This window comes from Antechinus flavipes, chromosome 1 (assembly GCF_016432865.1).
Source record: "Antechinus flavipes isolate AdamAnt ecotype Samford, QLD, Australia chromosome 1, AdamAnt_v2, whole genome shotgun sequence".
Classification (NCBI taxonomy): domain Eukaryota; kingdom Metazoa; phylum Chordata; class Mammalia; order Dasyuromorphia; family Dasyuridae; genus Antechinus; species Antechinus flavipes.
Genome location: NC_067398.1, coordinates 106,940,442 through 106,967,135, shown reverse-complemented (window position 1 = coordinate 106,967,135; position 26,694 = coordinate 106,940,442). Strand labels below are relative to the sequence as shown.

The 26,694-nt window shown below is 34.1% G+C and overlaps 1 protein-coding gene across 18 annotated transcripts in view; it reads right to left on the bottom strand.

The window, feature by feature from the left end:
* PTPRD (protein tyrosine phosphatase receptor type D) overlaps window positions 1-26,694 on the bottom strand; it is a 2,844,105-nt gene that overhangs the window by 63,480 nt on the left and 2,753,931 nt on the right. For all 18 annotated transcript variants that reach the window (XM_051987498.1, XM_051987402.1, XM_051987374.1 and 15 more), the window contains 2 exons: window positions 24,542-24,665; window positions 3,489-3,664 (listed from right to left, as the gene is read on the bottom strand). In XM_051987498.1, the coding sequence (XP_051843458.1) occupies window positions 3,489-3,664; window positions 24,542-24,665 (300 nt within the window). The remainder of the gene's footprint in view (window positions 1-3,488; window positions 3,665-24,541; window positions 24,666-26,694) is intronic.

Below are 26,694 nucleotides of genomic sequence, written 5' to 3'. Positions count from 1 at the left end.
GAGCTGCTTTAATAATTTAATAGCTGCTTCTCCAAAAAACCCCAAACACTTTAAAGTTTAATCTGCAATATTATCATTTTCTCCATCACTTTTCTAAGTTCACACAATCAATAAAACTATTAAGTCCTAAATTGTAGTATTAGCTAATTTCTGAAGTATAAATGCTCATACTACATTGTTAGCAATTGACCAGAGCTTGTTCTAACATACCCCTGTCTGTCTCTATTGTTTATTAATTATCAAAATTTTTCCAATGCAGGCATATTTTTAGAAGGGCATTGATATGTTGTTAGAATGTCTAAGTGAGGAAACCAGAATGGTCAAAGACCTTAAGATAGACCATACCATATAAGGATTGGTTGATGATACTGGAAATGTTTTCTCTAGAGAAGAGAACACTTATGAAGGTGCTGATAACTAATTTCAAGGGCTGTCAGATGGAAAAGGGATTAAACTTGTTTTCCTTGTCTCCATTAGGTAGAATTAGTAGTAATGAATGGAAATTGTAAAAGGGGCACATTTAGATTTGATGTCAGGAAAAAAAATTACCCAACAATTGCTTAACAATTTTAGCCATTGAAAAATGCAACTTTAAAAGGATATTGGTTCACCATAGTTAGAAGTCTGCAATAAGACACTGGTAGACATCTTTTATAGAGGGTGTTCCAGTTCTTCTATGGATTCGACTGGGTGGCAAGTGAGATTCCTCACTTTTTTTTTTTTTTTTTGTGATCCTATCAAGTGAGAAGCCACCATACCAGCTATTGAATATTCTAGGACTTGGGACTTTAACTCACTGCTGTATATTTCTCTGTAGAATACTTTTGGGAACTTGGGAATTATTGTAACCACTATTAATAAAAAGTGAATTAGACCCTCCTTCTAATTGAGCACCTTAGACCACATAATAGTGGGGAGGCTTAAACTTCAAATGGCAATATGCAATCAGCTGGAAGTCTATTTGGTTACTTTTAAATAAGCTTCTCTGTCTATGAGGAAAGGTAGTCCTGCACTGTTAAGATAAACTACGAATACTTAAGTCACAATACCTTGTGCTGAGTACAGCTCATTAACATCTGATGTTGTCAAAGCTTTGGGAACCAGTAAGAATTAATTTTATTATTAGATGCAATTAGTGAAGAAAGGGACAGAATTTCATTTGGTTATTTCAAAACAACTTTATGTGTACAGACTAATGAAGGTCTGCAATGTCAAGATAAAATGAGCATTTTTGTGAAAATGTCTTCTGCAATAGACTGCTTATTACTAAAAGGCATCCCTGGGCAGAAAAGGGAATACAGGCTGCATTTTCAGCACCCTTTGAGTTGCTTTAATTTTCTTCTATTTTCAGTTTATAACATAGAAAAAAAGAGTAAAATCTATTCTAAAATGGGCACAATCTAATTTCTATTAAATTAAAACTTTGATATACCATCATAATTTCAAGGAAACATTCAGAGTTTTTGTGAAATTAAATTCCTTTACAAGGAGTGAATGTATAAGTAAGCAAGTAGAAATGGATCATAAATTCTTGTTTTTGTTTTGTAGGCAAGTAGGGTTAAATAACTTGTTCAGAGTAACACAGCTAGGAAGTGTTAAGTATTTGAAGCCAAATTTGAACTCAGGCCCACCTGAATTCAGGGCCAGCGCTCTCACTTTATGCTATCTAGTTGTCCCAGTCATTAATTTTTTTTTATATACTTTCAATTTTTTTTGTATGTGAGGCAATTGGAATTAAATGACTTGCCCAGGGCCATACAGTTAGTATTCCATGGGTAAGGCCAGATTTGAACTTAGGTCCTTCTGACTCCAGAACCAATACTCTATCCACTGTGCCATCTAGCTGCCCCTCAGGAATTTTTTTAAAAGAAGGTTGTACAGAAAATATGACATACTCAGTGGGATTACCTTCAGAGTCTTAGAAGTTTTAAAATTAGCTCACTTAAAACATCATCATTCCTTCTGAATATCTTTGACAAGGCTTGACTCACTTTCAAAAGATTTTGTTGAACCTACTGAACTTCACACTTTCTGAATTCCTTGCCTTGATACAGTAGCTGTAGCTTGTTACTATTTTCAGATATCTAGATTTCTCCTTATGAATCCCCTGTGTAACTTTTGCCTCTTCTCTAACTTAATTTTCCATATATATGCTGTAAAAGTTTCTCGGTCGAATTATTACAGCTAAATCTCTATTTTCAGTAGATAATTGTAAGACTTCCCACTTTGCAAATTCAAATGAGAATGCAGTAGCTGGCTTTCCTTTCACTGCTATTTTTTTTTGCCCCAATCTCCCATAACATCATCACTCAGGCTTCTAATCTGCAGTGATTTGAAATGTGACGATTGTGTGTGTGTGTGTGTGTGTGTGTGTGTGTGTGTGTGTGTGTTTGAAACTCAAACAGAGATCTCTACATTTCTGATGATGAAAACTCACATTCATATTGTGCTTTCAGGGTTGCAAAGCATTTCTTATATGTCCTATCAGCTGTTCTTCAGAACAATCCTTTAAGGTAAGTGATAATATTTCCATTTTAGAGAAAAGGAAACTGAGGCCCAAAGAAGTTGCTGAGGGTCATGAAATCAGAGACTATCTAAAGTGGTAGTTTATATCAGGTCCTCCTGACTAAAAAGCCCAAACACTATGTCAACCTGCTTTGGTCAAGAATCTTTCTGATTTATAGTGAAAAAGAAAAAAAAAAAAGATTGATCACCAGACAGTCAAACTTCTGGTGATCAGAATATGTTCACTTATCTACTCAACCTTTATAAAAGACTAACATGACATATTGAATCTTTTAGTAAAATCTTTCTATCATGCATTTTGTTGGTATAGCTTAAAGTGCCTAGAGTCACATCCAGGCCATTAAAAGGCTCAAGGTTGACCATCAGACTACCTACAGCAATGATGGTTTTATAGTTATAAATAGAAATCTATTCTTTGATATTAATACACAGTAAACTCAAATCAGACAAAATTGAACCAATCCAAGTATTCAGAAGATCTTTCATTGTTCTGGTTGTCCCAACTCATTTACTCCTAGGGCATGCATGGAATTAATTCAAAAAAGAGTCTCTCTCAAAGTACTTTTGTCCTTCTCAAAGTCTCAAAACTGTTTCATTGCAAGACAGGTAGAAAAAAGGTGAAAACATTACAAAATATATTTTTAAATTGCATTCTGTTAAAAGCTTGTCAGTTTTTGCTCAAGATAAATTTTAGACAGATGTTTAAGTTGATCTTTATTTTCTCTAACCATGTTGTCTATCTCCTTAGATGTTACTTCTGGAAATCACACATCAGAGTGACATGAAAGCATTCCCCCACTGACAAACCCAGTAGAATTTTAATGAATGTTTGTATCTATCAAACGCTGCTGGTTTCACTTTACAATTGATGGCTGTCTAAAAATTAAATCTCAGGGAAAGGTCAGATAATGAGTGGAATAAAATATAATGTGGATGGGGAGCCAAACTTGCTGTTTTCTTACCCTGGATCTTTCCTCCAATTTTGTCATCATGACAACAGTTGCTCCTCTTTGCTCCCACATCATCCTCCAGAAGTCTCCAAATGTTTCTGGGAGTGATCCTTGGGTTGCTATATAGGCATTTTGTTTCCTATAGCCATCTATGTAGTTGGCATTGACATAATCACTTCCTGGTATCCCTGCAAAGAAATATGATTTTTGTTAGCTAGGTGACTGATTCACATGAGGAAACTACAATGAAATGTGAGATTAGTAGAAGTGCCAAAGCTATACAGCCTGTGAGACACTCTAGGATCCTATATAGATTCTATACTTTAAAAAAACCCCAGCATCTTTAAATTGTATAGCAAAAATCTATAATCATAGTACTGATTATTCCAATCTCATAACTGGCTCATACAACCAGGAATATCAGAGTTATTTAATTAATGTTTGCTGAATGCTTGCTTAACTGAATGACTGATTGCCATCTATATTACACTTTAATGTCTGCAAAGCCTGTTATATTCACTATCTTTTTGACTTAGAACAATCTGGTAAGGTAGATATTAAAACTCCCATTTTGCAAATGAACAAACAGAAGACAGAGAGTTTCAGTGACTTGCTCATTGTTATAGAGCTAGTAAGTGTTAGAAGTGTGCCAGGTATGCCAAATTCTAAGAATAGCATTTCATTTACTAGTCCCTTGTGTCCTAGTGTGACCATCAATTCAAATAAAATTCTTAAAAGTTTAGGGGAGGTATCATTGCAATAACAAGAAAGCATCTTTAAAAGACAATGATCATATATGGTCACAATCTTTCCTCATGTTCAGGATTTTTTTTTCTCTAGAAGTCAAAGAATAGTTCTTATCAAAAAAAGATGATCAAATGATTAATAAAATTTGAACAGTGACAGTAGGCAATTCTTTCATTTTTTTCTGGCTTTCTCTATAGCTTTTTCCTTTGTGCACAAAATGTACACAAATACATTTGCAAAGGAAAAACAAATAATTGGCCACATTGTTCACTCATCATCTGATCCCATCCTGTCCCACAGAAAAACAAAAAAAAAATTAAAACAACCTACTGAAGGTTGTTATACTCATTGGCAACCACTTGTATTTTTATTTCTACCATTTTCCTGATTCCTGTGGTAAAACTGTCCTTTCAAGAAAAGTAATATAAGTCAGATGTCAAAAAGGGGGTCCTGAGACAAACACATGGTATGAAATATCACAAACACCCACTGGACCAAAAAAGGCTTTTTGAGCAAAGACAAAAATATGCCATTGGTTGTAACTTTACTCAACTATTACTGCTATTCATGAAACAGGCAGGGCTCTGGCAGCTGTTCTTGATGCAGATTCTGTGGCTCTCAAACACTAAATGACTGTGACTAGATATTGCAACCAGTTGTTTTAGGTCAGGAACTTCTGAGCCAAGGCCCAGTCCTGCTTCAGCAAAGATGGCACTTGGAACTCTGAGTATGGTTTGGTTCTTAGTCAAGAGTCAGTTCACCTGGATGGCATTTGTTTCTACTTGATTGCATGAAAAAACCTCACATTCTCAAATTTCCATTTAGTAGTTACTAAAATTAAAAGACTTCCTACAGAAGATTTTGGCTAAGAGCCTAACTCAGCTGTCAATCAACTGAGAACTTTTTTTTTCAAGAAAATTCAGAGTAGAGAAATCTGGGTTAATGACTCAGAAAATACATCTGCTGGGCACTGTGCCATACTTTCCCCCTCATCAAGGATAACAAATGTTTCTGTACAGGATATTTGAAGAAAATAGAGGTCAACATGAGATCTATACCTAAAGGAAAGGAATCAGATGGAGCCAACACTTGCAGAAATTTCAATCAATTATTATGTAATGAATTATCTTTTGACACATCTGTTGAGGTTGCATAGTAAGATTTCTCTCTGTATTTCTGCTACTCTCTCTCTGTCTCTGCTTTTCTGTCTCTTTCTCTCTGTGTTTATCTCTCTCTTTTCTTCCCCTCTTGCTTTTCCTCTTTTTTGGAAAAGAGGTGAGTAGTGAATTCAATGTTTTGTTTATTTTTTTGGATGGTCACATTTCCTATTGCAAAGAGTAGTCCAACAATTCTGAAGGTTATTAGACAGAAAATATGAATTTTGCAGCACAAATTGCTTTAAGAATCTGGAACTTTTATCAAAAAAGGGAGGAAAATTTGTTAATTTAATACACAAGCTATTCCTTTGAATATTTCTAATTTTTTTTTTTATTATTTTAGGTCATTAGAGTCAAACTAGGTTCATGTCCTAGATCAAGCAATTATTATTTCTTTTGAAAATCTATTTCTTTCCTTTCTGGTACTCAGTTTTTTACTCTATCAAAATGAGATTATAATAACCTTTATTGTTAATCATACATTTGTTGAGAGCAAAATGTTGTAAGCTATCAAATGCTAAATAAATGTGACTTACTGCTATTTTTTAGACTGTAAGTCAAAAAAAACTGAATTAATGGGACATTAATGCATTGCTAGTGGAATTGTGAACTGATCCAACCATCCTGGATAGCAATTTGGAACAATGCCCAAAAGGCTATATACCCTTTAATCTAGCAGTGTCTCTACTGAGTCTGTCTCCCAGAGAGATCATAAAAGAGGGAAAGGGACACACAAGTACAAAATGTTTATAGGAGCTCTTTTTGGAGTGACAAGGAATTAGAAAATGAGTAGATGCCTATCAATTGGGAATTGGCTGAATAAATTATGGTATGTGAAAGCAATGAAATATTATTGTTGTATAAAAAATAATGAACAGGCTGACTTTAGAAAGGCCTGAAAAGATTCACATGAAATGATGCTGATTGAAGCAAGAAGAACCAAAACATTGTGCACAGCAATAGTAGGATTATGTGATAATTAAGTATGATAACTTGGTTCTTTTCAATGGTTTGGTAAGGCAAGACAATTCCAATAAACTTTGGATGGAAAAATGCTATCCTCATCTGGAGATTTCTTTCTGGAAAGAGATGTATAGAGACTGAATATAGATCAATACATACTATTTTCACCTTTTTTTTTTCTCATGGTTTTCCCCTTTTGTTCTAATTTTTCTTTCTCAACATGATCCATATGCACATATATAAAAAAAAATGAATGTACATGTATAACCAAAGAAAAAAAAGTTTTTTACATGCCACTGAGGAAAATAAAAAAATAAATAAAATTTTAGAAAAAGTTGGGTTATTAGCTAGGCCAGTTATTAGTTGTGTGATTATGAATAAAGTAGTCTCTTTGAGCCTCAGTGTGGCTTTAAAAACAGTATAACAGTTGTGACACATACTTTGTAGAGGTATTGTCAGGAAAGTGTTTTATGGCCTATGAATCACTATGTAAACTTGGTGAATTATTATTACATCTATAACTTCAAAATCAAGAGAACATTAAGTTTCTATCAAGATATCCTTGATCTAAAGAGATAGCTGATAGAATAAAGCTTCCTTCTTCCTTCTATAGCCTTGTGGTGAGAAGAAATTTCAAGTGAGCCCTGTAAAGGAGGTGGGCATTCTTTCTGCACTGAAAAATCTGCAGGAAAGGCTAAAGAATAGCTAAAATAGGATCACAAAGCTAAAGAATAGCTAAAATAGGATCACTCTGTGTTTTAACAGTACAGACAGCAATTCAATCTTAATTTTAGTATCTTAATTTCTTTTTTGGTGTATATAACCACTTGGTTATATACACATCTCATTGGATTTTGAATAGCTGGAGGGAAGGAGGCTATCTTTCATTGTATCTTCAGTATTTAGCACACTGTATAGTAGATGCTTAATAAATGTTTGTTGACTAATTTGTGAAGAAGAGCTTATTGGTACCTGCTTTGTCAGTGGAGAGGCCTTGATTCTTTTAAAATAACAAAGCCAAAATTAAGAGGCAAAATGAAATATAGAATATTTCAGAGAGGTGGGTATCTGTTACCATAATAAATATTAGGAAAAAAGATTGTCACTTAAACAAAAGAAAAAAAAATCAATTCTGCCTTCAGCTTTGAGGCAAGGACACATTCTGGCTTTCTCTACAGCTTTTTCCTTTGTGCACAAAATGTACACGAATACAGTCTGTCTAAATGGTCCTACTATAAATTTAATTCCTAATTCTTGGACTACCTGTTAAAAATTATAGATTTTAAGCTGAAAAGTAACTCAGGAAGTCATCTAGCTCAACCCCTTCTTTTTATAAATAAAGAAAACTAGAGCCAAGAAAAGTTAAATACTAATACTGATATTAGTATTAATAAAAATTAAAAAACCATAAAAATAATAGCTAGGATGTATGGGATACTAACTTTATGCCAGGATCTATGCTAAATAATTATTATCTCATTTGATCCTCATGAAAAGATGCAAGATGGGCTCTATTACTGTCCCAATTTTACAATTGAGGAAACTCAATTGTCCAGATTCACATAGCTAGTAAATATCTGAAGCCAGATTTGAACATAAGGTCTTCTGGACTATAGGCCCAGTGCTCTATACATCAGGCAACCAATGACTTCTTGTTTTTGGTTGTTTTTTTCAGTTTGGGGGGTTTTCTTAGCAAAGATACTGGAGTGGTCTGGCATTTCCTTGTCTAGGTCACTTTATAGATGAGGAACTGAGCAAATAGGATTAAGTAGCTTGTCCAGGGTGAAATGGCTAGTAATTGTAAGGTCAAATTTGAATTCAGGAAGATGAATCATTTTGACTCTTCCAAGCCCAGCACTATATCCTGGCCAATTACCTCTCCAATTACTGGCTTGCCCAAAGTCAGTCAGTCAATGACAGACCTGAGATTGGAACTGAGGTCCTCTCTCTCCCAATCTGATGCTCATCCTACAGCACCACACAGACTTACAACTCCTATATGATAGCCATAAAGCATCAGAATAATAGCCTGGGCTTTTGTTAACAAGTTGAATCAGGACCTAAAGAAGTATTACTTTGGCTGGTTTATATCAGTATCAAGAAAATACAAAGTCCCAAGAGACAAGAGTCAAATTCTAGAAACCTATTCTGTTGGAGTAGGCCCATGGACCCAATCTAGATTTAACCCTAATTAGAAACTTGTGCAACAAAATTAAATGTATTATTCTGGGTTTGTACTAGGCAAACCCTCCTTTAAGAAATTTAGCACTGCAAATACTAGGTTCACCAAAGATTGGATTTAAGGGAAGATAAAATCTTTCCTTTGTGGAAGCAAAAATGTTCATCCTTCATAACTCAACATGCCTGTGACTGCTGTCTGTTTGTATGTGAGGGCCTGACAAGACTGATGAACAACAAAGAATCTTTTCCACACTGCAGGCCAACAGTATGGCAATGGTCCCTGGGTTTGCAGCTGTCACTGCTATCGGCAGTCTGGCACTCTAGGAGATTCAGCTCCTGAGCTTCATCTCCTTGACTGATTCTTTTAATTCAGGAAAAGCCAAAACATTTTAAATCTGTATTTCAGGGCAGTCTGCTTGTTGCTGCTGTTAACAAAGCTTCAGCATGTCACTAGTGATGGCTTTAAAAAATCCTCTTCTTATGTATCTTATACTATGTAATGTTCCCTTAGAATTCAACATTTTTTTTTTTTTATGTATGACTTATCTGCGTATGAGGAAAAAGTCCCCAAGTACAAGCACATTGAGGTCCTCAAGTACATTATAGTCCTCAAGCACACTGAGGCAATGATCTACATTGGGCACCAATATCACTGGTGATTCATTATGTAAAATTATATAATATATTACATATGATATTACATATTAATGTAAAGAAATTATCAATATTTACATAGAAAATAATTATAATTAAATTTGGTTTTGCATGGTAGTAAGTCGTGAACTATAAGCAAGAAATATAGAGGGCTAAGGGTCTCAATTCCAAACAAGATTGAAGGATGAATTCTGAATAGAGGGCTAAGGGTCTCAATTCCAAATAAGATTGAAGTCTGAATTCTGAATAGAGGGCTAAGGGTCTCAATTCCAAACAAGATTGAAGGATGAATTCCGAATTGACTTGCGTGGAGAGAGCAAGCAACATCTGTCTTTCTGCTATGGCCAAATGCTACATATGCTGAACATGTCAATTGGTTTCCCTTTTAGAAGTCTAAATATGCCTTGCTGCTCTCCAAAAGGAAGTGCTGATGGGGGATTGGGTGGGGGGAATTGGAAGAAGGAATTCTGAGGAAAAAAAACAAACAAAGAAAAATAATATAGAAAGGTAGAGGGAAATTCTGACCAGTATCAAGAAGTTACAGGATGAAAGAATGGGAAGAGTGGATCATTAACATGTATATCTAAAAAATTCAATGAGAATCTTAGGCAGAAGATGTATCTGGATTCTGATGGGGATTTTTTTGGCACCATCAGGTGAAAGAAAAGCTACTAAGTGAGAAAAGAAGTCTTATCTTGGTGGTCAGTAGTTCCCTGTGGACAGAGACTGATAGTAAGAATAGGGAGCTCTCCTCTCTTGCATGTATCCAGCTTATGTTGGGAGAACTTCCAAAACTTCCAAAACTGGAGGACTAACAGCACATCTGGTGAATCTTCTAAGCACAAATGATACTACCAGAAAGAAGCTAAAAAGGAAAGCTAAGGATTATTAAATGCCCAATTATAGACACAGGGGGAAGTTTTCTAACCTGCTACCAGTCAAAATCATGGGCTTCAAAAAAGAAAGGTAGATTTGAAAAGTAAACACTTCTTTAAGAAGAGGCTGTCTGAAAATAATCATTTTCTAGGAAAATCCTAACACATACCATTAAAGGGATATTTAGTGAAGTTCTAGAAAGGGAAACAACAATCACAAAAATTCAGCTAATTTTCATCAAGAAAAGACCATGCTTTAATAATCTCACTTGCTAATTGAGGTTACTAAACCAGCAGACCAAAAAAACTGTCATAAGTAAAGTTTATTTAGATAATTTGACAAAGTCATTCATGCTTTCTTTTGGGAAAAAGAGGAGATGGGATAGATAACAGAATAGTTAGAATAATGGCTGAAGCAGTAATTATAACTTACAGTTGAGGCACATGTCAATGCTAGGCTTGTGTTTTCAGGTAGGTGAAGTAACTGAGTTCAAGAGTTCCTGAATTCAAGTGTTCAGGGAAGAAGCTTTCCTCAACTTCATACTTCTTGGGGAAAGGAAAGCATTACAAATAGAAGACCAGAATTGGCAAAAGAGAATCACATTATTCCTGAAGAAGTAAACTACACCAAAGCAGAAGGCATGGGCAAAAGACCTAGACTTGCTAATTCAAAGATAAACTGTCTTGAGTTCCTAGCATAGTGAAGGTCTCTGGGAAGGTGCCAGTTGATTCAGTGGTGTGACCCTTCCTTCTCACAAATGCATTTAGTTCCTAGGGCATTTTAGAGGGTTAGTTGATTCATTTATGATTTTCTATATGATTGGAAGTTCTTGTGAATATTTTGCATCTTATGTATTTTCTATGTGGGTGAAAATAAAGTTTTTCAAATACTTTAATCTCATATACTGAATTTATTCATTTAGGGCTATTACTGACATTTGGGGAAATTTAGACACAACTCTACCTCACCTTTATTTTGGAAATTTTTCCTAGATTAAATCCAGATGGAAGCAATGAAACAAACAAAGAAAATGAATCATGTCCATAGGAATAGATCCAGTCAATGTGGGCTAATGCATTTTAAGACCCCTGAGCCATGAAATCTATGTGGCTACATAAAAAATATTTTCCAGAGAACAGTGGTAAACTAGAGAGCAAGCAGTCACTGGCAATCAGGATGGGTAGGGCCTTGAAATTGTGGACTGACTGAAGAAACATAGGATGTTTAGCTGTGAACTGGAAAGAAATGGTGAACATTTTCTAATATTTGAAGTTCTATTATGTAGAAGTGGTATTAGGAGTGTTCTTATATGCTCCAAAAGACAGAACCAGGAAGCAATTAAAAAAAAAAAATCTAGGCTTGATATAAGGAAGAACTTCCTAGAAAGTAGAGCCAATCAAAAAGTGAAATGTTTTGACCTACAAAGTAGTTAGTTTCCTTTTCTTTGAGGTCATCTGGAGGAACTGAATGATCACATGCTTTGTTTTGTTCAAATACAATTTGCATGAAATAATGTTCAAGGTCTTTTCCAAATGAGATTATTTCATTCTTTTTGAGTGCTATTGATGATTTTGAATTCTTGTTTGTTACTTGAATGAAAGGAAGTGCTCAACCAAACCATAGTATCTCAACTGATTGTTTTCCCCTGTGATATCACAGATAACACCATAGAGGACACCTAAGCCCCTTTAAGGTTATATCTGTGACCTTATGATAAAATTTGCCACTGTATGATGAAATCTGGGATCTAGAACTACTAGTACTAAATTTGGAAATAACTATGGTGTAAAAACAAAAGGAAGCAATACATTTTTTTATAAAATTAAATTAAAAGTGCTTTAAATATACAAACATTCCATATATCACATGAATGTCACAGCTAATCTCTTTTCTTAGGGAATTTTTTTCTTTATTGTTTTGAGAAGGGCAAGAATTCTTTTCATTACCAGAATTTGTATTTTGATGTTTAGTTACCTAATATTCCCTGCTACTTAAATATATCTAAAAATTATTTTTATTTTCATTATTAATTCTAATAATATAATATGCCTTCTCTAGTCAAACTATCTCCTCTACTACCCACAGCTGACAACATGGTCTCTGTCCTGAGGCTCTGACAAGTAAGCTTTGGTCTTATTTTGCCAATGCCCAGTTTCCAAATTAATTTTTGGTCTTAACACTTGTAGCCACATGGCTAATGCCATCTCCCTTTCCAGGTCTTCTTTATATGTTAACTTCCCCCATTAGAATATAAATTCACAGAGCAGGAACTGTTTGCCTTGCTTATAGCTTGAACTTGTATCATCAGTACTTAATAAGATCCTTGACATCAAATACTGTCTTTGCCCTCTTCATATCCCCAGCACTTAGCATTGTTCCTGGTATATGATAGGTATTTAATAAATATTTCTTGGTTGATTAAACTGTGCCTGGCATATAGGAAATAGTTAATAAATTATCTATCTACTCATCTACCTATCTATTTATATGATTAGGGATATCTAGATAAAATTTCCAGTGAGTCCTTTACATAATTAATTTTTTTAAAAAAGTAAACAAAATACAGTCAGACATGACATTAAAATCTCTATAACAAAAGACCAAATAATGAAAGGGTATTTATAATATTGTAAAAGAGATATGAATAGCTTGATATGTGTCACAGGAAATAAGAAGATATACCAATATTTAATTTAACAGTTAAGCCTCCTCAGAGAAATTCATCGGTATGAAAGAGGCTATTATTCATATTGAAAAAAAAGTAGATGAAAAGGCACATCACTCAGATGACAGTATATAACTATAAGGACAACCACTGGATCAGTCCATTTACTTGTGACAGGTGTTTCTGATGGATAATATGCTAGACTTAGAAATGAGTGGATAGAGATTAGGTTAGATCACATTTGGAAAATTAGTGCAACATTTTTATTGATCCCAAGCTGCTTCCTGTTGCAAAAGCCCTATTCCTATAATACCAAAATTCTAACAGCAGTGATGTTATTTAACTCTGAATTATGGAATAGTATTCTCTCAGAAAAATTAGGATTACAATAAATTATTGTAAATAGAAGACTAAGCTTAAAGTTTGAAAGACATGAGTTGAAGTCCCTGATATCTAGCAGCTGTATGATCATGGGCAATTCTTTAACACTCTTAAGTTATAGACAAATTGTTGAAATACAAAAAAGGAATTTCTTTCTTTCTTTCTTCTTTTTAGAGATGTTAAAAGAGGGAGAAATAGGTTTATTTACATTGTATTACAAATTTCATGACAACTATTTTCCTTCATTTTGTGTTCCATATGATCTAGGTCTATCTGTGATAACACCTTTGCCCAACTTAAAAAAAAAAAAAAAAGCAACATAACTTTGAATATATAGTTATATAAAATAGGTATACAAATCAAAGATTTGTTGATAACAACTCATGATTTCATGACACCTACATTCAATTACAAGACTCAATATGGGTTCACAAACCACAGTTTTAGAAGTTGGGACTAGGTTTTTTTGAAGTTCCTTATATTCTTGTTCAAGAAAATTTTTATAATAAATTGCTAGAGAGCAAGCCTCCATATAAATCTCATCCTCACATCAAAGATACATTTTCAAATAGTGAAACTACAACTGATTAAAAAATAGATCATGTTAATTCAAGATATAAAAGTTAGTTGATTTCAAAGGACTCTTTTGCCTATATAGTTCTTTATTCTGAAGTTCTCATTTTGTTTTACTAACCTTAATCTTTCTTTTATTTATTTATTTATTATATTATTATTATATTATATATTACATTATTATATATATTATATTATTATATATTACACATTGCTTTATGAATCATGTTGGGAGAGAAAAATCAGAACAAAAGGGAAAAATGGGAAAGAAAAAAAAAAGAAAAGAAATGAACATACCATGTGTTGATTTACATTTATCTCCATAGTTTTTTTCTAGATGCAAATGGAATTTTCTATCCAAAGTCTATTGGGATTACCTTGTATCACTGAACCACTTATAAGAACATTCTTGCTGTTATTATGTACAATGTATTCCTGGTTCTGCTTGTTTTGCCCAGCATCAGTTAATGTAAATCTTTCCAGGCCTTTCTAAAATCAATTTGTTCGTCATTTTTTATAGAACAATAATATCCCATTACCTTCATATACCATAACTTGTTCAGCCATTCCCCAATTGCTGGACATCTATTCATTTTCCATTTCTTTGCTACCATAAAAAGAGCTGCTACAAACATTTTTGCACATCTAGGTCCTTTTCCCTCCTTTATGGTTTCCTTGAGATACAGACCCAGTAATGCCACTGCTAAGTCAAAGGGAATGCATGTTTTATAGCCCTTTGGGCATAGTTCCATAGTTGGTTGGATCCATTCACAACTCCACCAACAATGCATTAGTGTCCCAATTTCCCCACATCCCCTCCAACACTTAACATTTTCTTTTTCTGAGAGGAAGGAAATTTTTAATGTTAAGCTTCTTTTGCAGATGAATTTGCAGGGCTAGACCAAAGAAACAAAAGGAAAATGAATATGATGGACATAAGTAGCTTATAATGTGTTATTGACAATGATGACCTCTGGAAGAGGTGTGAAAAGAGAAAATGCATGGCTACATTTTCCTTTACTGAGATTGAAATGCAGTAGATGGTTCAAATGTCACATTGGTACTTCTGAGATAACTATAAGAATAAAGGGATATCCCCAACACCTAGGTCAAATTCTCTTAGGAAAATCATAGACAAGAATCATACAGAATTGGAAAGCACAGGGAGGCTACAAGCTGAGTTGGTGAAAAAAAAAAACACCATTAACAGTAAAAAACATGGATCTACCAATTTACCAAAATAGAAATATTAAAAACAAATGTTTATTAGTAGCATTGCATACTACTAGAGAGTGACTATACTCAAAAACAAATCAAAATCCCTGGGTTCTAGTCTTAGCTTTGCCACAAACTAGATGTGTAACTTTGGGCATGTCACTTAATGTTTCCTTAATTATAAAATATGAAGAGTTTAGTTGGTTCCTTCAAGATCTAATAATCTATGCCGGCTACTCAGTAATCATAGACTTAGAGTCCTGTTTCCAACTATTGCAAGATTAACAAGGATCTTGTGCTTTTCAGATTAGGGTGGAAATTGAACACTGACATTCTTTAAAGAGCATCCCATCAATTCTATTTCTGACATGGTAGGGATCCGTTTTTACCCTGGTATGCAGCCAGATTCCTAAACTGGTGGGCTGGAGGTCAGGTTCCTATAAACCCATAGAGAAAAGCTCTGTTTATGTAAGCATTTATGAAAAGTACAGTGGAAGGAGAGTGTTTTCCTTCTCTGGTTCCAGAGGATCTATAGAACAGTGTTGCAGAGATAGAAAGAGAGAATTCTACCAAGAATTACACTTCTGGCTTAAAGCACACTATTGAATCAAATATTTATCTCATCATTTTAATGCCTCTGAACTACAATTCTACAAATCAGCAATGGAATTCATTTTGAGATTTATTAGAAAACAGATTTGTTTTTAGATCAACCTATTCTTTCAATCTTTATTCCCTCTTGGGATCCTGAAGTGGTAAATTATGAAAGAAAAATTAAAGTCCCCTTTTCTTCTTCTGCCACAGAAAACTGATTCTAGTTCACAATAAGGTACAGAACTTGTTCTGGCTACTAATGATTCAGAAAGAACATTATCTTCATTTTTCCACTCCATATGAAACTTGGAGTTTAGAAATTAATAAAATTCAGAGTTAACTGCTATACAGAGAAAGTAAACTGCTGATGAGGAATAAAATCTAGCATTCTTCTTTCATTTTTATCTGAGTTGTCACACATAAAGCTATTTCTGCTCTAGTAGGGTAAAGTAATCTATTTGCAAACCATCCAGAAGAAATATTGTTTTCCACATTCAATTTTTTCATCACTGCACAGTCCTGAAATTTGGTCAATAGATTCCTCATCTCTAAGATCAAATATAAAATACTCTTGTTTTTGAAAGTCTTTCATGACTGGACCCATCCTACCTTTCCAATCTCCTTATATATTACTTTCCTTCAAGTAGTGTGTGATCCAATGGCCTTCTTACTGTTCCTTGAACAAAACACTCTTATCTTTCAATCCTGAGCATTTTCATGCCTGCAGTTCTCTCCCTTCTCATTTTCACTTCCTGGATTCCCTGGATTTTTTAAGTCCCAGCTAAAGTCCCATCTTTTGTTAAGAAGCCTTTCCCAGTCATTAATCTTACTAGTGTCTATCTGAAATTATCTTCAATTTATCCTCTGTATATCTTGTTTGTGCATAGTCGCTTCCCTTTCTCTCCTATTAGACTGTAAGTTCCTTGAGGTCAAGACTATTTTTCTTCTTTATAATCTCTAGTACTTGGATTGACTTCTTTTCCATAAAATAGGTCATTTCCTCTAAAGACTTTTTCACAAAGGCCATGTCTAACTTGACTATTGTAAGAACAGGCTAAATTGGCAAATGTGCTTTTTCTATGCAACTAAATCCATAGAGAGATCAGAATGGCAAGGTAAGTTTCCATAAAACATTGAATTCCAGTCAATTCTTGAGCATGGCATCCTTCAATTATCTACAACCTCTTCCTTTTTGATAACTGGCTAAGCTTCAGTGCCAACAACTGACCTTAGATAAGAAGTTCTTGGGACTGGTAGAGGGCGTGGGTATGAACATCCGAGCAACAGTTGGCCCGTTTGTGTCTCTGCCTACATTCCAAAGTTAACTATAAATAATCAGGGGATTACCCACACCTGTGCTTGCTTCTGATTACAGAATTTGGAAGCGCTTTGTCCACAGACCCACTATTCTGTGGTCTTACACTGTAATTTGTGTATCGCTTTCAGAGACCTTTTATTTTCTATTACACAAAAAGACATTTTTAAAATGCTTATATTTTGTCCTTCAAGCTCCAGTTTACATTATTTCAAGGAAGTTTTCAAAACTCCCTAACTTAAGAAACACAAGCTACTTTATTCACATGAAGCAATTCCCATTAGTTTTTTTTTTTTTTTACCCAAAATGTTATCCTTGAATTTGAATGCTATTTTCCAGGTGCTACCCAAAATAAACAAGCATCCCTTAGGAGATAACACTAGTATTATCTGACTTCTCTAATAGCCAACACATTGCATATAACATACAGGAGATGTAGTTGCAGAACAAAGCTTCAAAGAACAGTTTTTTTTTCAGAAAGCATCTTTTTCTCAATCTGCCATTGACTAAGTCTATAGGAGTAGAAAAATAACCTTCCATTTCCAGAGCTCAGTTTCATCATCTGTATAATAAGCAGTAGAATAAGAACCCAATAAACAAGCTCACTAAAACAAAACGAAAGATAACAGAAATTAAAAAGAAATTTATTCTCAATAGTTTATATGTTACTCTCCCATTAGCTATAATGACAGCAATTGTAACAGCAGGTTAAAATGCTATGTTCATAGGTAAGTCATTGCACTCAAACAATAATAGAGTATATGATGGGGAATGTAGACATCAGCACTCTTTGCTTGGTCTAATGTAGAAAGTTGTCATCTTAAATAGTGGTAATTGGATCTTACATTTTACCCACATATATAGGAAGCACCCCATGAAATGACTTCCAATCTTCCAAAGGCTAAGTAAACTACTCTTTATAGCTAAGACAAATGAAACAGTAAACATTCATTTGTATATGGCTCAAAAGGGGAGCTGTTAGTTGATAAACAAACCCTGAAGTAATAGGATTAAATATCATTGTGTTTATAATTTAACTTGAGAAAATGCAGTCTGAAGTTGGAAATGATGATGAAGTTGTACTAAAGACTTAAATTAATGGCTGATGTGATGAAGGACTTGTGAGTCAAATGAATTAAAGTTGGTATAAGACAAAAAGAATAAAAAAAGTCTCTAAAATAGGTTTTTGCTACAAGATACATTTTGAAAGAGAGAACATCTGTAGTGGAGGTGTTCTTAATGTACAGAGTCAATCCAGAAATCCAGAAAAAAAAAGTTTATAACAATATTAACAGAGTTAACCTCAAAACTAAAAACCTAAAGGAGAAATAAAAAAAGAGATTATACTGAACAAGGCTACATGGAAAATGTCAGATGGCAGCTATCAAAGGAATTCTTTCAGGAGACAGATAATAACTTAAATTCCTAAGTGACAGAACTTCCTACAGAATGCTTTTCTTTGCCACAATTAATTAAAATATTGCACCAGGCAATGTAAACAATTCTTCAAAATGCTTCATTTTGCTTGAACAGTTGTTTTCATGTATTTTTCCACCTAGTGAATTTTTAATAGTTTTGTAGATATTGTAATTTGTAAAAAGGATTCTCAAAAGAGGACATTATAAAATGGCTGGGATGGGCAACATGCTAGTATGTCAACCTGTGCCAACAGCTGTCCCTAGCCAGAGAACAACTAAGAAACTAAGGAGAACCGTCTCATCTTGCCTTAAAAATAAAAAATTCTTGTGGCAGCATACAACTGGTGAATCAATATTTTAGAGTAATAGGAGCAGCTTCTTGCCTTTCTTTTATTAGATTTATCTTAGAGAGGATGTTTCCCCTGGGAAACACTTTCCCATTTTAAAGGTGCTAAATTGCCCATCACACAAATAATCAAGCTGTTGTAATATGATCTATATTATTTACACTTGGATTTTCCTGAATTGCTTCTATTATGCAAATCAAATAGCAGATGATACATTTTAGATTTCCATTTAAAAGGACACATTTCCCCCTTTTTGCAATTTGTAGCACTATTATTTGGCTGGTCTCCATTTATCAAACATCAATATTTTCTTTTGCTTCACAGATTATTTCAAATATATGCAGTTTTCCCACTTATGTATTACTAGGATGAAATCATACTATATCAGGATCCTAACTAATTTCATTCCTGCCCTTGCCCACAGCTCTTTTACTCAAGAAGCTTCAAGTGTTCCTGAAAGAAGTCTCCTCTGTCTAAATGGCTAGGTTAAAGGTATAAAGGGAAATGTAGAATTAATTTTATCATAAGTTTTTAAGAAAGAGAGTACGAACATGGAATGTTGGCATTCTTTGCATATATGTAGTTGGGAAGATATGACCATAGATTCTGAGCTGAAAGGGTTCTTCAGAGACCATCTACTCCTATCCTTTACTGATGGGGAAACTGAGGATCACGGAAGTTTGGTGCCACACAAGTAGTAAGTGAAGAGACAGAATTTTAATCCAGGTCCTCTGACAAAGCAAACAATGCTTTTTTTACTCCATTACATACATAATTTACAATTCAAATTTTAGAAATATTTACCATCAAAATGTAAAACTCTGTGTGTGTGACAAAGAGAGAGAGAGAAAGAGAGAGAGAGAGAGAGAGAGAGAGAGAGAGAGAGAGAGAGAGAGAGAGAGAGAATGAATATGTGTGCCTCTTTAACTTTAGCATCACTGACTGAGGATTATAGAACCGAAGCATTTTAGTGCTAGATGGTCCTTTGGAGACCATCTAATCCAATTCCCTTAATAGGAGACTAAACTGAGAGAGGTAAAATTGACTTCCCAAGGTCATCCAGCTAGTAAATAACAGAGCAGGGATGAGAGCTCAGCTTTCCTTATTGCTAACAGTACTCTGCATTTTAAAGTATTTCTAAAGCAACCAAAAGAATATCTGGAAAATGATAACATACTATATGTTGTTTGCTGCTTGAAAAATATACATCTCTTTAGGCTACTAAAATGCTACTAAGAAACCTCAAAGTGTTAATGGGAAAGGAAGATTCTAATAATACTAATTTTAAAAAAAGGAATTTAATTTCAAACAAATAAAGAGTTCTAGATACTCTTCAAGAACAAAGCAGATGATAATTTATAATTAGGGAAAGGTCAGGGTATGAAGACATAGATACTATGGTTTATTTTGCAAAATGCCTTCTTTAACTTATTATTTTGATATAAAATTTCCTACATCATTGCCTGTCTAGTCATCATCGAATCAAAAGAAGAATAACTTCAAAAATGAAAAGTAAATTGGACCCCATCTACAAGCAAATTATAGATTCATCTAAAAGAAGCAGAGTTCTTTACTAAGGAAAATGATTGTTTATTAGCAGGTAAGATAAGTTAAGTTATTGTAAATTATAAGGCATAATGATATAAATAGAAATGAGCATTTAAGCATTCCACAGTTGATGAATATAATAAATTGAAAATGGGGGGGGGGAATTTAACGTAGATTACCAGACAAAGCATAATATAATAACAACAACAATAATAAAAACAATAACAATAATAATGTATTATGATGATAGCAATGGGTTTGCAAGAAAAGCACAGCTTTCAAATATGTCTGTATTTTCAAATTGTTATGATTTGGAAAAGACTATTACTTTCTCTGTGGTACCATCTTTTATCTCCAGGAAATAAACTGTCTTCTTGAGAGGAAATCACAGATAGCATGGTATATAATAAATATTAGTCAGATTAACTAAATTGTTGAATTTATAGAATATCAAAATCTGAGGAGACTTCAGGTTTCTAGGTCAGCTTTCAATCTGGGACTCACTCTGGGGAAATTAGATCTAAAATAAACAAAGGATATTTTTTCATTTTACTCAAATTATTTGACTTTCATATTGTAGCAAGAGCAGAGGTAGAAACCCTAGGTGTTTGTTTAGAAACCTCTGTTGGGGGCAGAGGATATGGAAATATACTATTTCTATTCCAATATCATTCACTGTGAAGATGGTGGGAAAGTAGCTTGTAAAGACTAATAAGGACAAAGAAGGCCAAGTGTAGAAAGCAGATAATACTGAATGACCTAGTTTAGTGGGGAGAAAAGAATGTTACCACAAAGCAGCCTGACAGTGTCTCTAAGACCATTACAGATCTGTTCCTAGCATCCTGGCCAAATTTTTAGTCTTTCATTTCACACTCTTCATTTCCACAGTGGAGTAAAAACAGTAAAGGCTTTCTGATATTTGAGTCTAAATTGCAGCTCTTTATTGGAATTATCTGAGACCAAAGGATCACCACTGATTTGTTTAACATATCTCCAGAGCGGAAAGAAAGAGGTCAAATGTATGCAATAGTCACCCATGATCCATATGCAGTCTATACATAGATGTAAATAACTAGTGAAGTATAATTCTTAAATTATTTGCCCCAAAGGACAGCTGCCTTGTTGCCAATGTCTCACAGATAAGCCGCCTTGTTAAACCAATTTTTTGAAAAAGCTAAGGCCCACTTTCTTTATTTTGTGAAATGGAAAATGAGCACCAAATAATTCAGTTATTAGAGGGCAGTCATAACACTGTCAAAAGGATCCTGCTTCTCATTATAAATCAGCATTATTTCTTTTAAACTAAGAAAAAGTCCATATCACTTAGCATTTTAGTGAAAAGGCAGATTGGGACAGTAATTTATTTCAATTCAACAAACATTTTAAAGTACCTATTATTTGTAGGGGATTGTGCTAAGGGCAGGGATGAAAAAATGAAAGGTAGGTGGAACTCGGAAGTATTCACAATTCACAATTCAACTGAGAGCGTAAGAATCTTCTATTTGATTCTATAGGAAAATATGGGACAAATAAAAGTGTCCTGTAGCAATGGGGAGCTATTGAAATGTTTTGAACAGGGGAATAATATAATAAACAAAAAATATTTTAATTTCAAAAAGTATTAGGATTAAAAGAATTCTTTATCTTTGAAGAGATTCTGAATCTCAAATTTATCCTTTGGAGAATATATTGTAGAGTTGTACTGGTAAACATTGTATATTCAGAAAGGAAAAACAAAACAAAACAAAACACAAACTTAAAGATAAACTGGCACTTTTCTAGACTGAAAAAGTTTAAATAGCAAAGTCCCCATGGATTAGATGGGAGAAGCTTAGCTTAATAGCTGCTCAAGTGAAAAAGAATTCAAGGTTTTAGTTGACTGCAAGTTTCACATGAGTCAACAGTACAGCACAGCTGCCAAACAAAACAAAAGAACAAATTAATCCAACCTTAAATTGATTTGGGAGAAACTAGGAGAAAAAGAGGAAGTCCTCGAGAACTTTGAAAGTGCTCTGAAGAATGGATGGGAGAAAATGGACACATATCACAAAGATGGGTGGTTTGGATGAGTTATGATCTACACTGATGGAAATAAAACCCACACTAAGAGATTAAAGCTTGTTTAAACTACTGAAATATAAGAAGGATCCTACAAAATGAAAGTCCCATGAATCTGTAGTGAGTTGACTGTTCTCTTCTTGGCATGAACTTCATGAAAATATCCCATGTTTAAATTATGACACCTAGAAACCATTTCCCAAGAACACAAATAAAGGAGTGGGAAATATTAGGCAGGGAGAAGAAAAAACAATGGGAAATATGAGAGTATCTTTAAATATCTGAAGGATATCTACTAGCACTGCTAAAATAGAAGCAGTTAGTACTGTACTAGACAGAGGTTGCGACTTAAATGGTCATCTGTAGCTAAGACTAGAAAAAAGCAGGTAGTGATGCAATGGATAGAATACCACCTTAGAGTCTAAAGGACCTGAGTTTAAATCTGATCTCAGACATTTACTAGCTATATGATCCTGGGCAAGTCACTTAAGCCTCAATTTCCTTATCCTCATTTATAAAATGAAGTGGAGAGAAGTAGTATCTTTGCCAAGAAAATACTACATGGGGTTATAAAGAGTTGGATATCCCTGAACCAACTGAACAACAAGAGTAAGAAAAGCAATAAATTTAGCCCCAATGGAGCTTCACTGGGTGGTATTGTTTCAGAATAAGAAGAGGGACAGAGAAGAACTGCTGCCAACTGTCAGCAAATTAATCAAGATGTCTGTCTTGTTAGTTTTAGGTGATTTGCTCTGTCTATAGTAAAAAAAAAAAAAAAAAAAAAAAAAAAAGACCCCGGAGAGTCTATACCTCTTTGAACTTCTCCATCATGCCCTAGGAAGCTCTTTTTCCTGTAAGATCTCTTCAGCACTGAAATTCATACTGTAGCCACTGCCCCTCTAGGGATGGAGAAGGACTTCTAAGAGTCATTCAAAGATCATGCAAGTTATCGCTTCATTTCCCATTCAGCTATACTCCCTTGGATTTCTCCAGATACTTCTGTCCCTTACCAGGTATTTTCTTCCTCATCTGCTTTTCAGCTTCCCCTACTAGATTGTTAACTTCTTGAGGGCAGGAACTGTCTTTTGCCTTTCTTTGAATTCCCAATCCTTAGTATAATGTCAGTCACACAGGAAGTGTTTAATAAATATTTATTGACTGATTGACTGATTGAGGCTTGGAGAAGGGCATTACTTCACAGTCTGGAATCCTGAGGAAAAATCTCCCCATTATTTGTCTGTACATTTTTTCCAACCAGTGTTCCCTTGGAGGAAAAGCAGCTGGGGAATTGTGTCTTTGCTTCCTTTCCCAGGCAATCAAGAATCTCCTGGTAATATTTGATGCTGCCTTACAATGCATCTATTTTATGTTAAGGGCAGATATAATCTTTCTGCGTTAACCTTGGTTCTGCCTTATCAAGCTAATGGCATGTTTGAGAGCTCTTGTAATATATATATATATAGATTAAAATTATTGAAAGTATCTTTAAAAAGGTAGAACTGGCACCAAGGTGAAAGTTAGAAAGAACTGGAATTCAGCTGAATATAAGACACAACATTCTGACAAGGAAAGCTGGGCAATGAGGGAGAGCTCTGCCAGGACTTCTAAATTCCATTCCCCCTCTAAGCTTTTAGCCTGGGATTATTATTAGGACTCATTTTACTTAATTTAAAAAATAGAAAAAGAATACAGGAAATAAAACAGAGAGCATCGTGAAACTTCTAATTTGTTGGAATTAAGTTCAAATTACCAGGAATAAATTAGAGGCAAATCACATAAGGCTGTATGAGTTGGCAGAAAAATGGCAGATGCATTTCACTAAGAGCCTGCATCAAAATGAATATTATCCTGCACTTTAAAAATACATGCTGAATGTACATGTGAAATATTAGAAGTCATCCCATACCACAAGAAATACAGTATTAAATAGAAGAAGACTGGTTTGGGAGGCAGGAGATCTGGATTCTAATTCTAACTGTCATAATCTAGCTGAATTTACTAAACTCAAGCATTCAATAATGTCATGATTGAAGCAAAGTTGGAAAACATTTGGAATGCAGCGGCTTCTTTAATCAAAGTACTCTATCAGAAAATCTCTGAGTTGAAATTTCATAAGCCATTAATTCTTACACAAATTGAAAAGAAGAATTTTCTCTATATAATAACTAAAAAGTGGTCAGCCAAAGTTTTTAGAGAGACCTCCAAAATGGGCAACTCAATTTTTAGAAAATTCTAAAGGTTAGGTAGGTATAATGGTTCCAAAGAAAGTTTTCATTTGCAGCAACTAATTGACTTTTCAGGCCTGGCTAACAACTGGACATACAAACTTTTTAACCAATGGAAATGCTGTACATGCTCATTGGATTTCCTTACCTTCTATTGCTGATAAAAGAACTCGAGAATGGTCATATGCAATTACATTTGCATATCTATTCTTTGGTTTGTTTACTTCCAGATTTGAATGCTCCCATGTAAACTGCTGACCAGGGTCAATTGACTACAAAAGAAAAACAGGTAAAAAAACAAAGCAAGAATCAATATTTGTATAATGATGCATTGTGGACATTTATCAGAAGAAGCAACCATAATCACATTTTATAGGCTGAAGCCAGATTATATAAAGATGATTCTTATTGCAAAGATGAAAATTAATATGGAATACAACAGAAAATAGTTATCTGAATAATAGCTGCTATTTTTATAGTGACTGAAGATTTGAATGACCTTCTTTTGTTCTCACAACCACTTTTTGAGATTGCTATTATTGGTATAATTTTCCCATTTCTCTCCCCCCCCCCCCCATCAGACTATGAGCTCTGTGAGAATAGAAACTGTTTCAAAGTTGAGACTGTTTTAAGCCCTCATTCTTAGAATAATGCTTGGAACATAATATTTGGATAAGGAGCTGTAGAATTGAAGGGAATTCCATATTGATGAAATCACAGGCATATTAGAATATGAATTACTAGATAAGTAAAAAAGACAAGTTGTTGACTTCAGTCAAAAACCGAAAGATTCAGGGGAAAGTCAGATCAAACTTTGCTTTGGTCACAAAGTTCTTCTCTATAGCCCAATGTCATTGAAAAGTAATTGTTTTTCTGGGCAAATTGGCTTTCAGGAAAACAAAACAAGACAAAAATGGCTCTTCCCATCTAGGAGCTTACATTCTATCAGAGGACCAATGTGAATATATATAATATATGTAAAATATTATTATTGTTCAGTCATTTCCATTCATGTTTAGGTCTTCATGGATTCATTTGTGTTTTTCTTGGGAAAGACAGTAAAATAATTTGCCATCTTCTTCTCTATTTCATTTCTCAGATGAGGAAACTGAGGTCAAAAGGGTTATACGACTTGCCCAGGACCATGCAACTACTAATTGTGTCTGAGGTCAGATGAATCTTCCTGACTTCAGGCCTGTCAATCTATCCATCATGACACTTAGTTGTCATAAAAACTATAGGAGAGATAAATACAAGGTATTTTGGAAGAGGGGCTTGAGCCACTAAGTGTTAGGCATCAGGAAGTAGCATTTGATCTAAGCCCTGAAGGAAAATTGTGGTTTTAAGAGGCACAAAACTTGTTCAGAGTCATGGAGACAAGCAATGAAGTGGCCTATTGGAGCAAGAAGGTCATTTTCCTTGAATTACAGAGTATGTGAAGGGGAGTAAAATATTAAATGTCTGGTTTAATTAAATTAAACCTTCACAGGTTGTGAAGGATTTTGAAATCCTAAGACAGGAATCTCTATTTAATCCTAGAAGAAATACAGAGTTCTCAGGCTCTTGCAAAATGCTTTAAGATCCAAACAAAGATATTTCTATTTGGTCATAGGGGCAATAGGGAGCCAGAATTTACTGAGCAAAGTAGTTACATGGTTCAATCTGTACTGTGGAAAAAAATAACTCTAGGAACTACACTGAAAATGGAGAAGAAAGAGCCTTCAGTCAAGGAAGCTAATCAGGCAGCAATGACAATCACAACAATGACAATGAAAATCACAACAATTATATTACTAATAACTTTATAAGACTTTAAAAAATATGCAATTTTCTAATATTTTTTCATTCAAACATTTAAACACTGACTATGTTTAAAGCCATGTGCTGGGTATTGGGGAGACACAAAGTTGAGTGAGGATTCAATCTAGTAGAACTAAGATATTTAGGTGATATAGTTAAAGGCAATATTTTTGACCTTACTGTAGTAAGTCATGGCTTTTTAAAACTTAAAAAAAAAAAGCATCTATAGTTTTCATTCACTTAAAAAATAGACATAAGCAAAAGTTAAAAGTTCAGAATTAAATACCTAAAAATTAAAAAACCTAGTTAAATACCTTAAAAATATGAACATATTAAGGTTATATATGTGCCCTGATGAGAAAACCAAATTCTATTTGGTAGTAAGTGGAAAAGGAAGGGAAGAAGATAGGAATAAGCATATATGAAATGCCTACTATGTGTAAAAAACTGTGCTATTTCATTAGATTTATTAGCTGCCTCCAATAGCTTCTAAACATGATA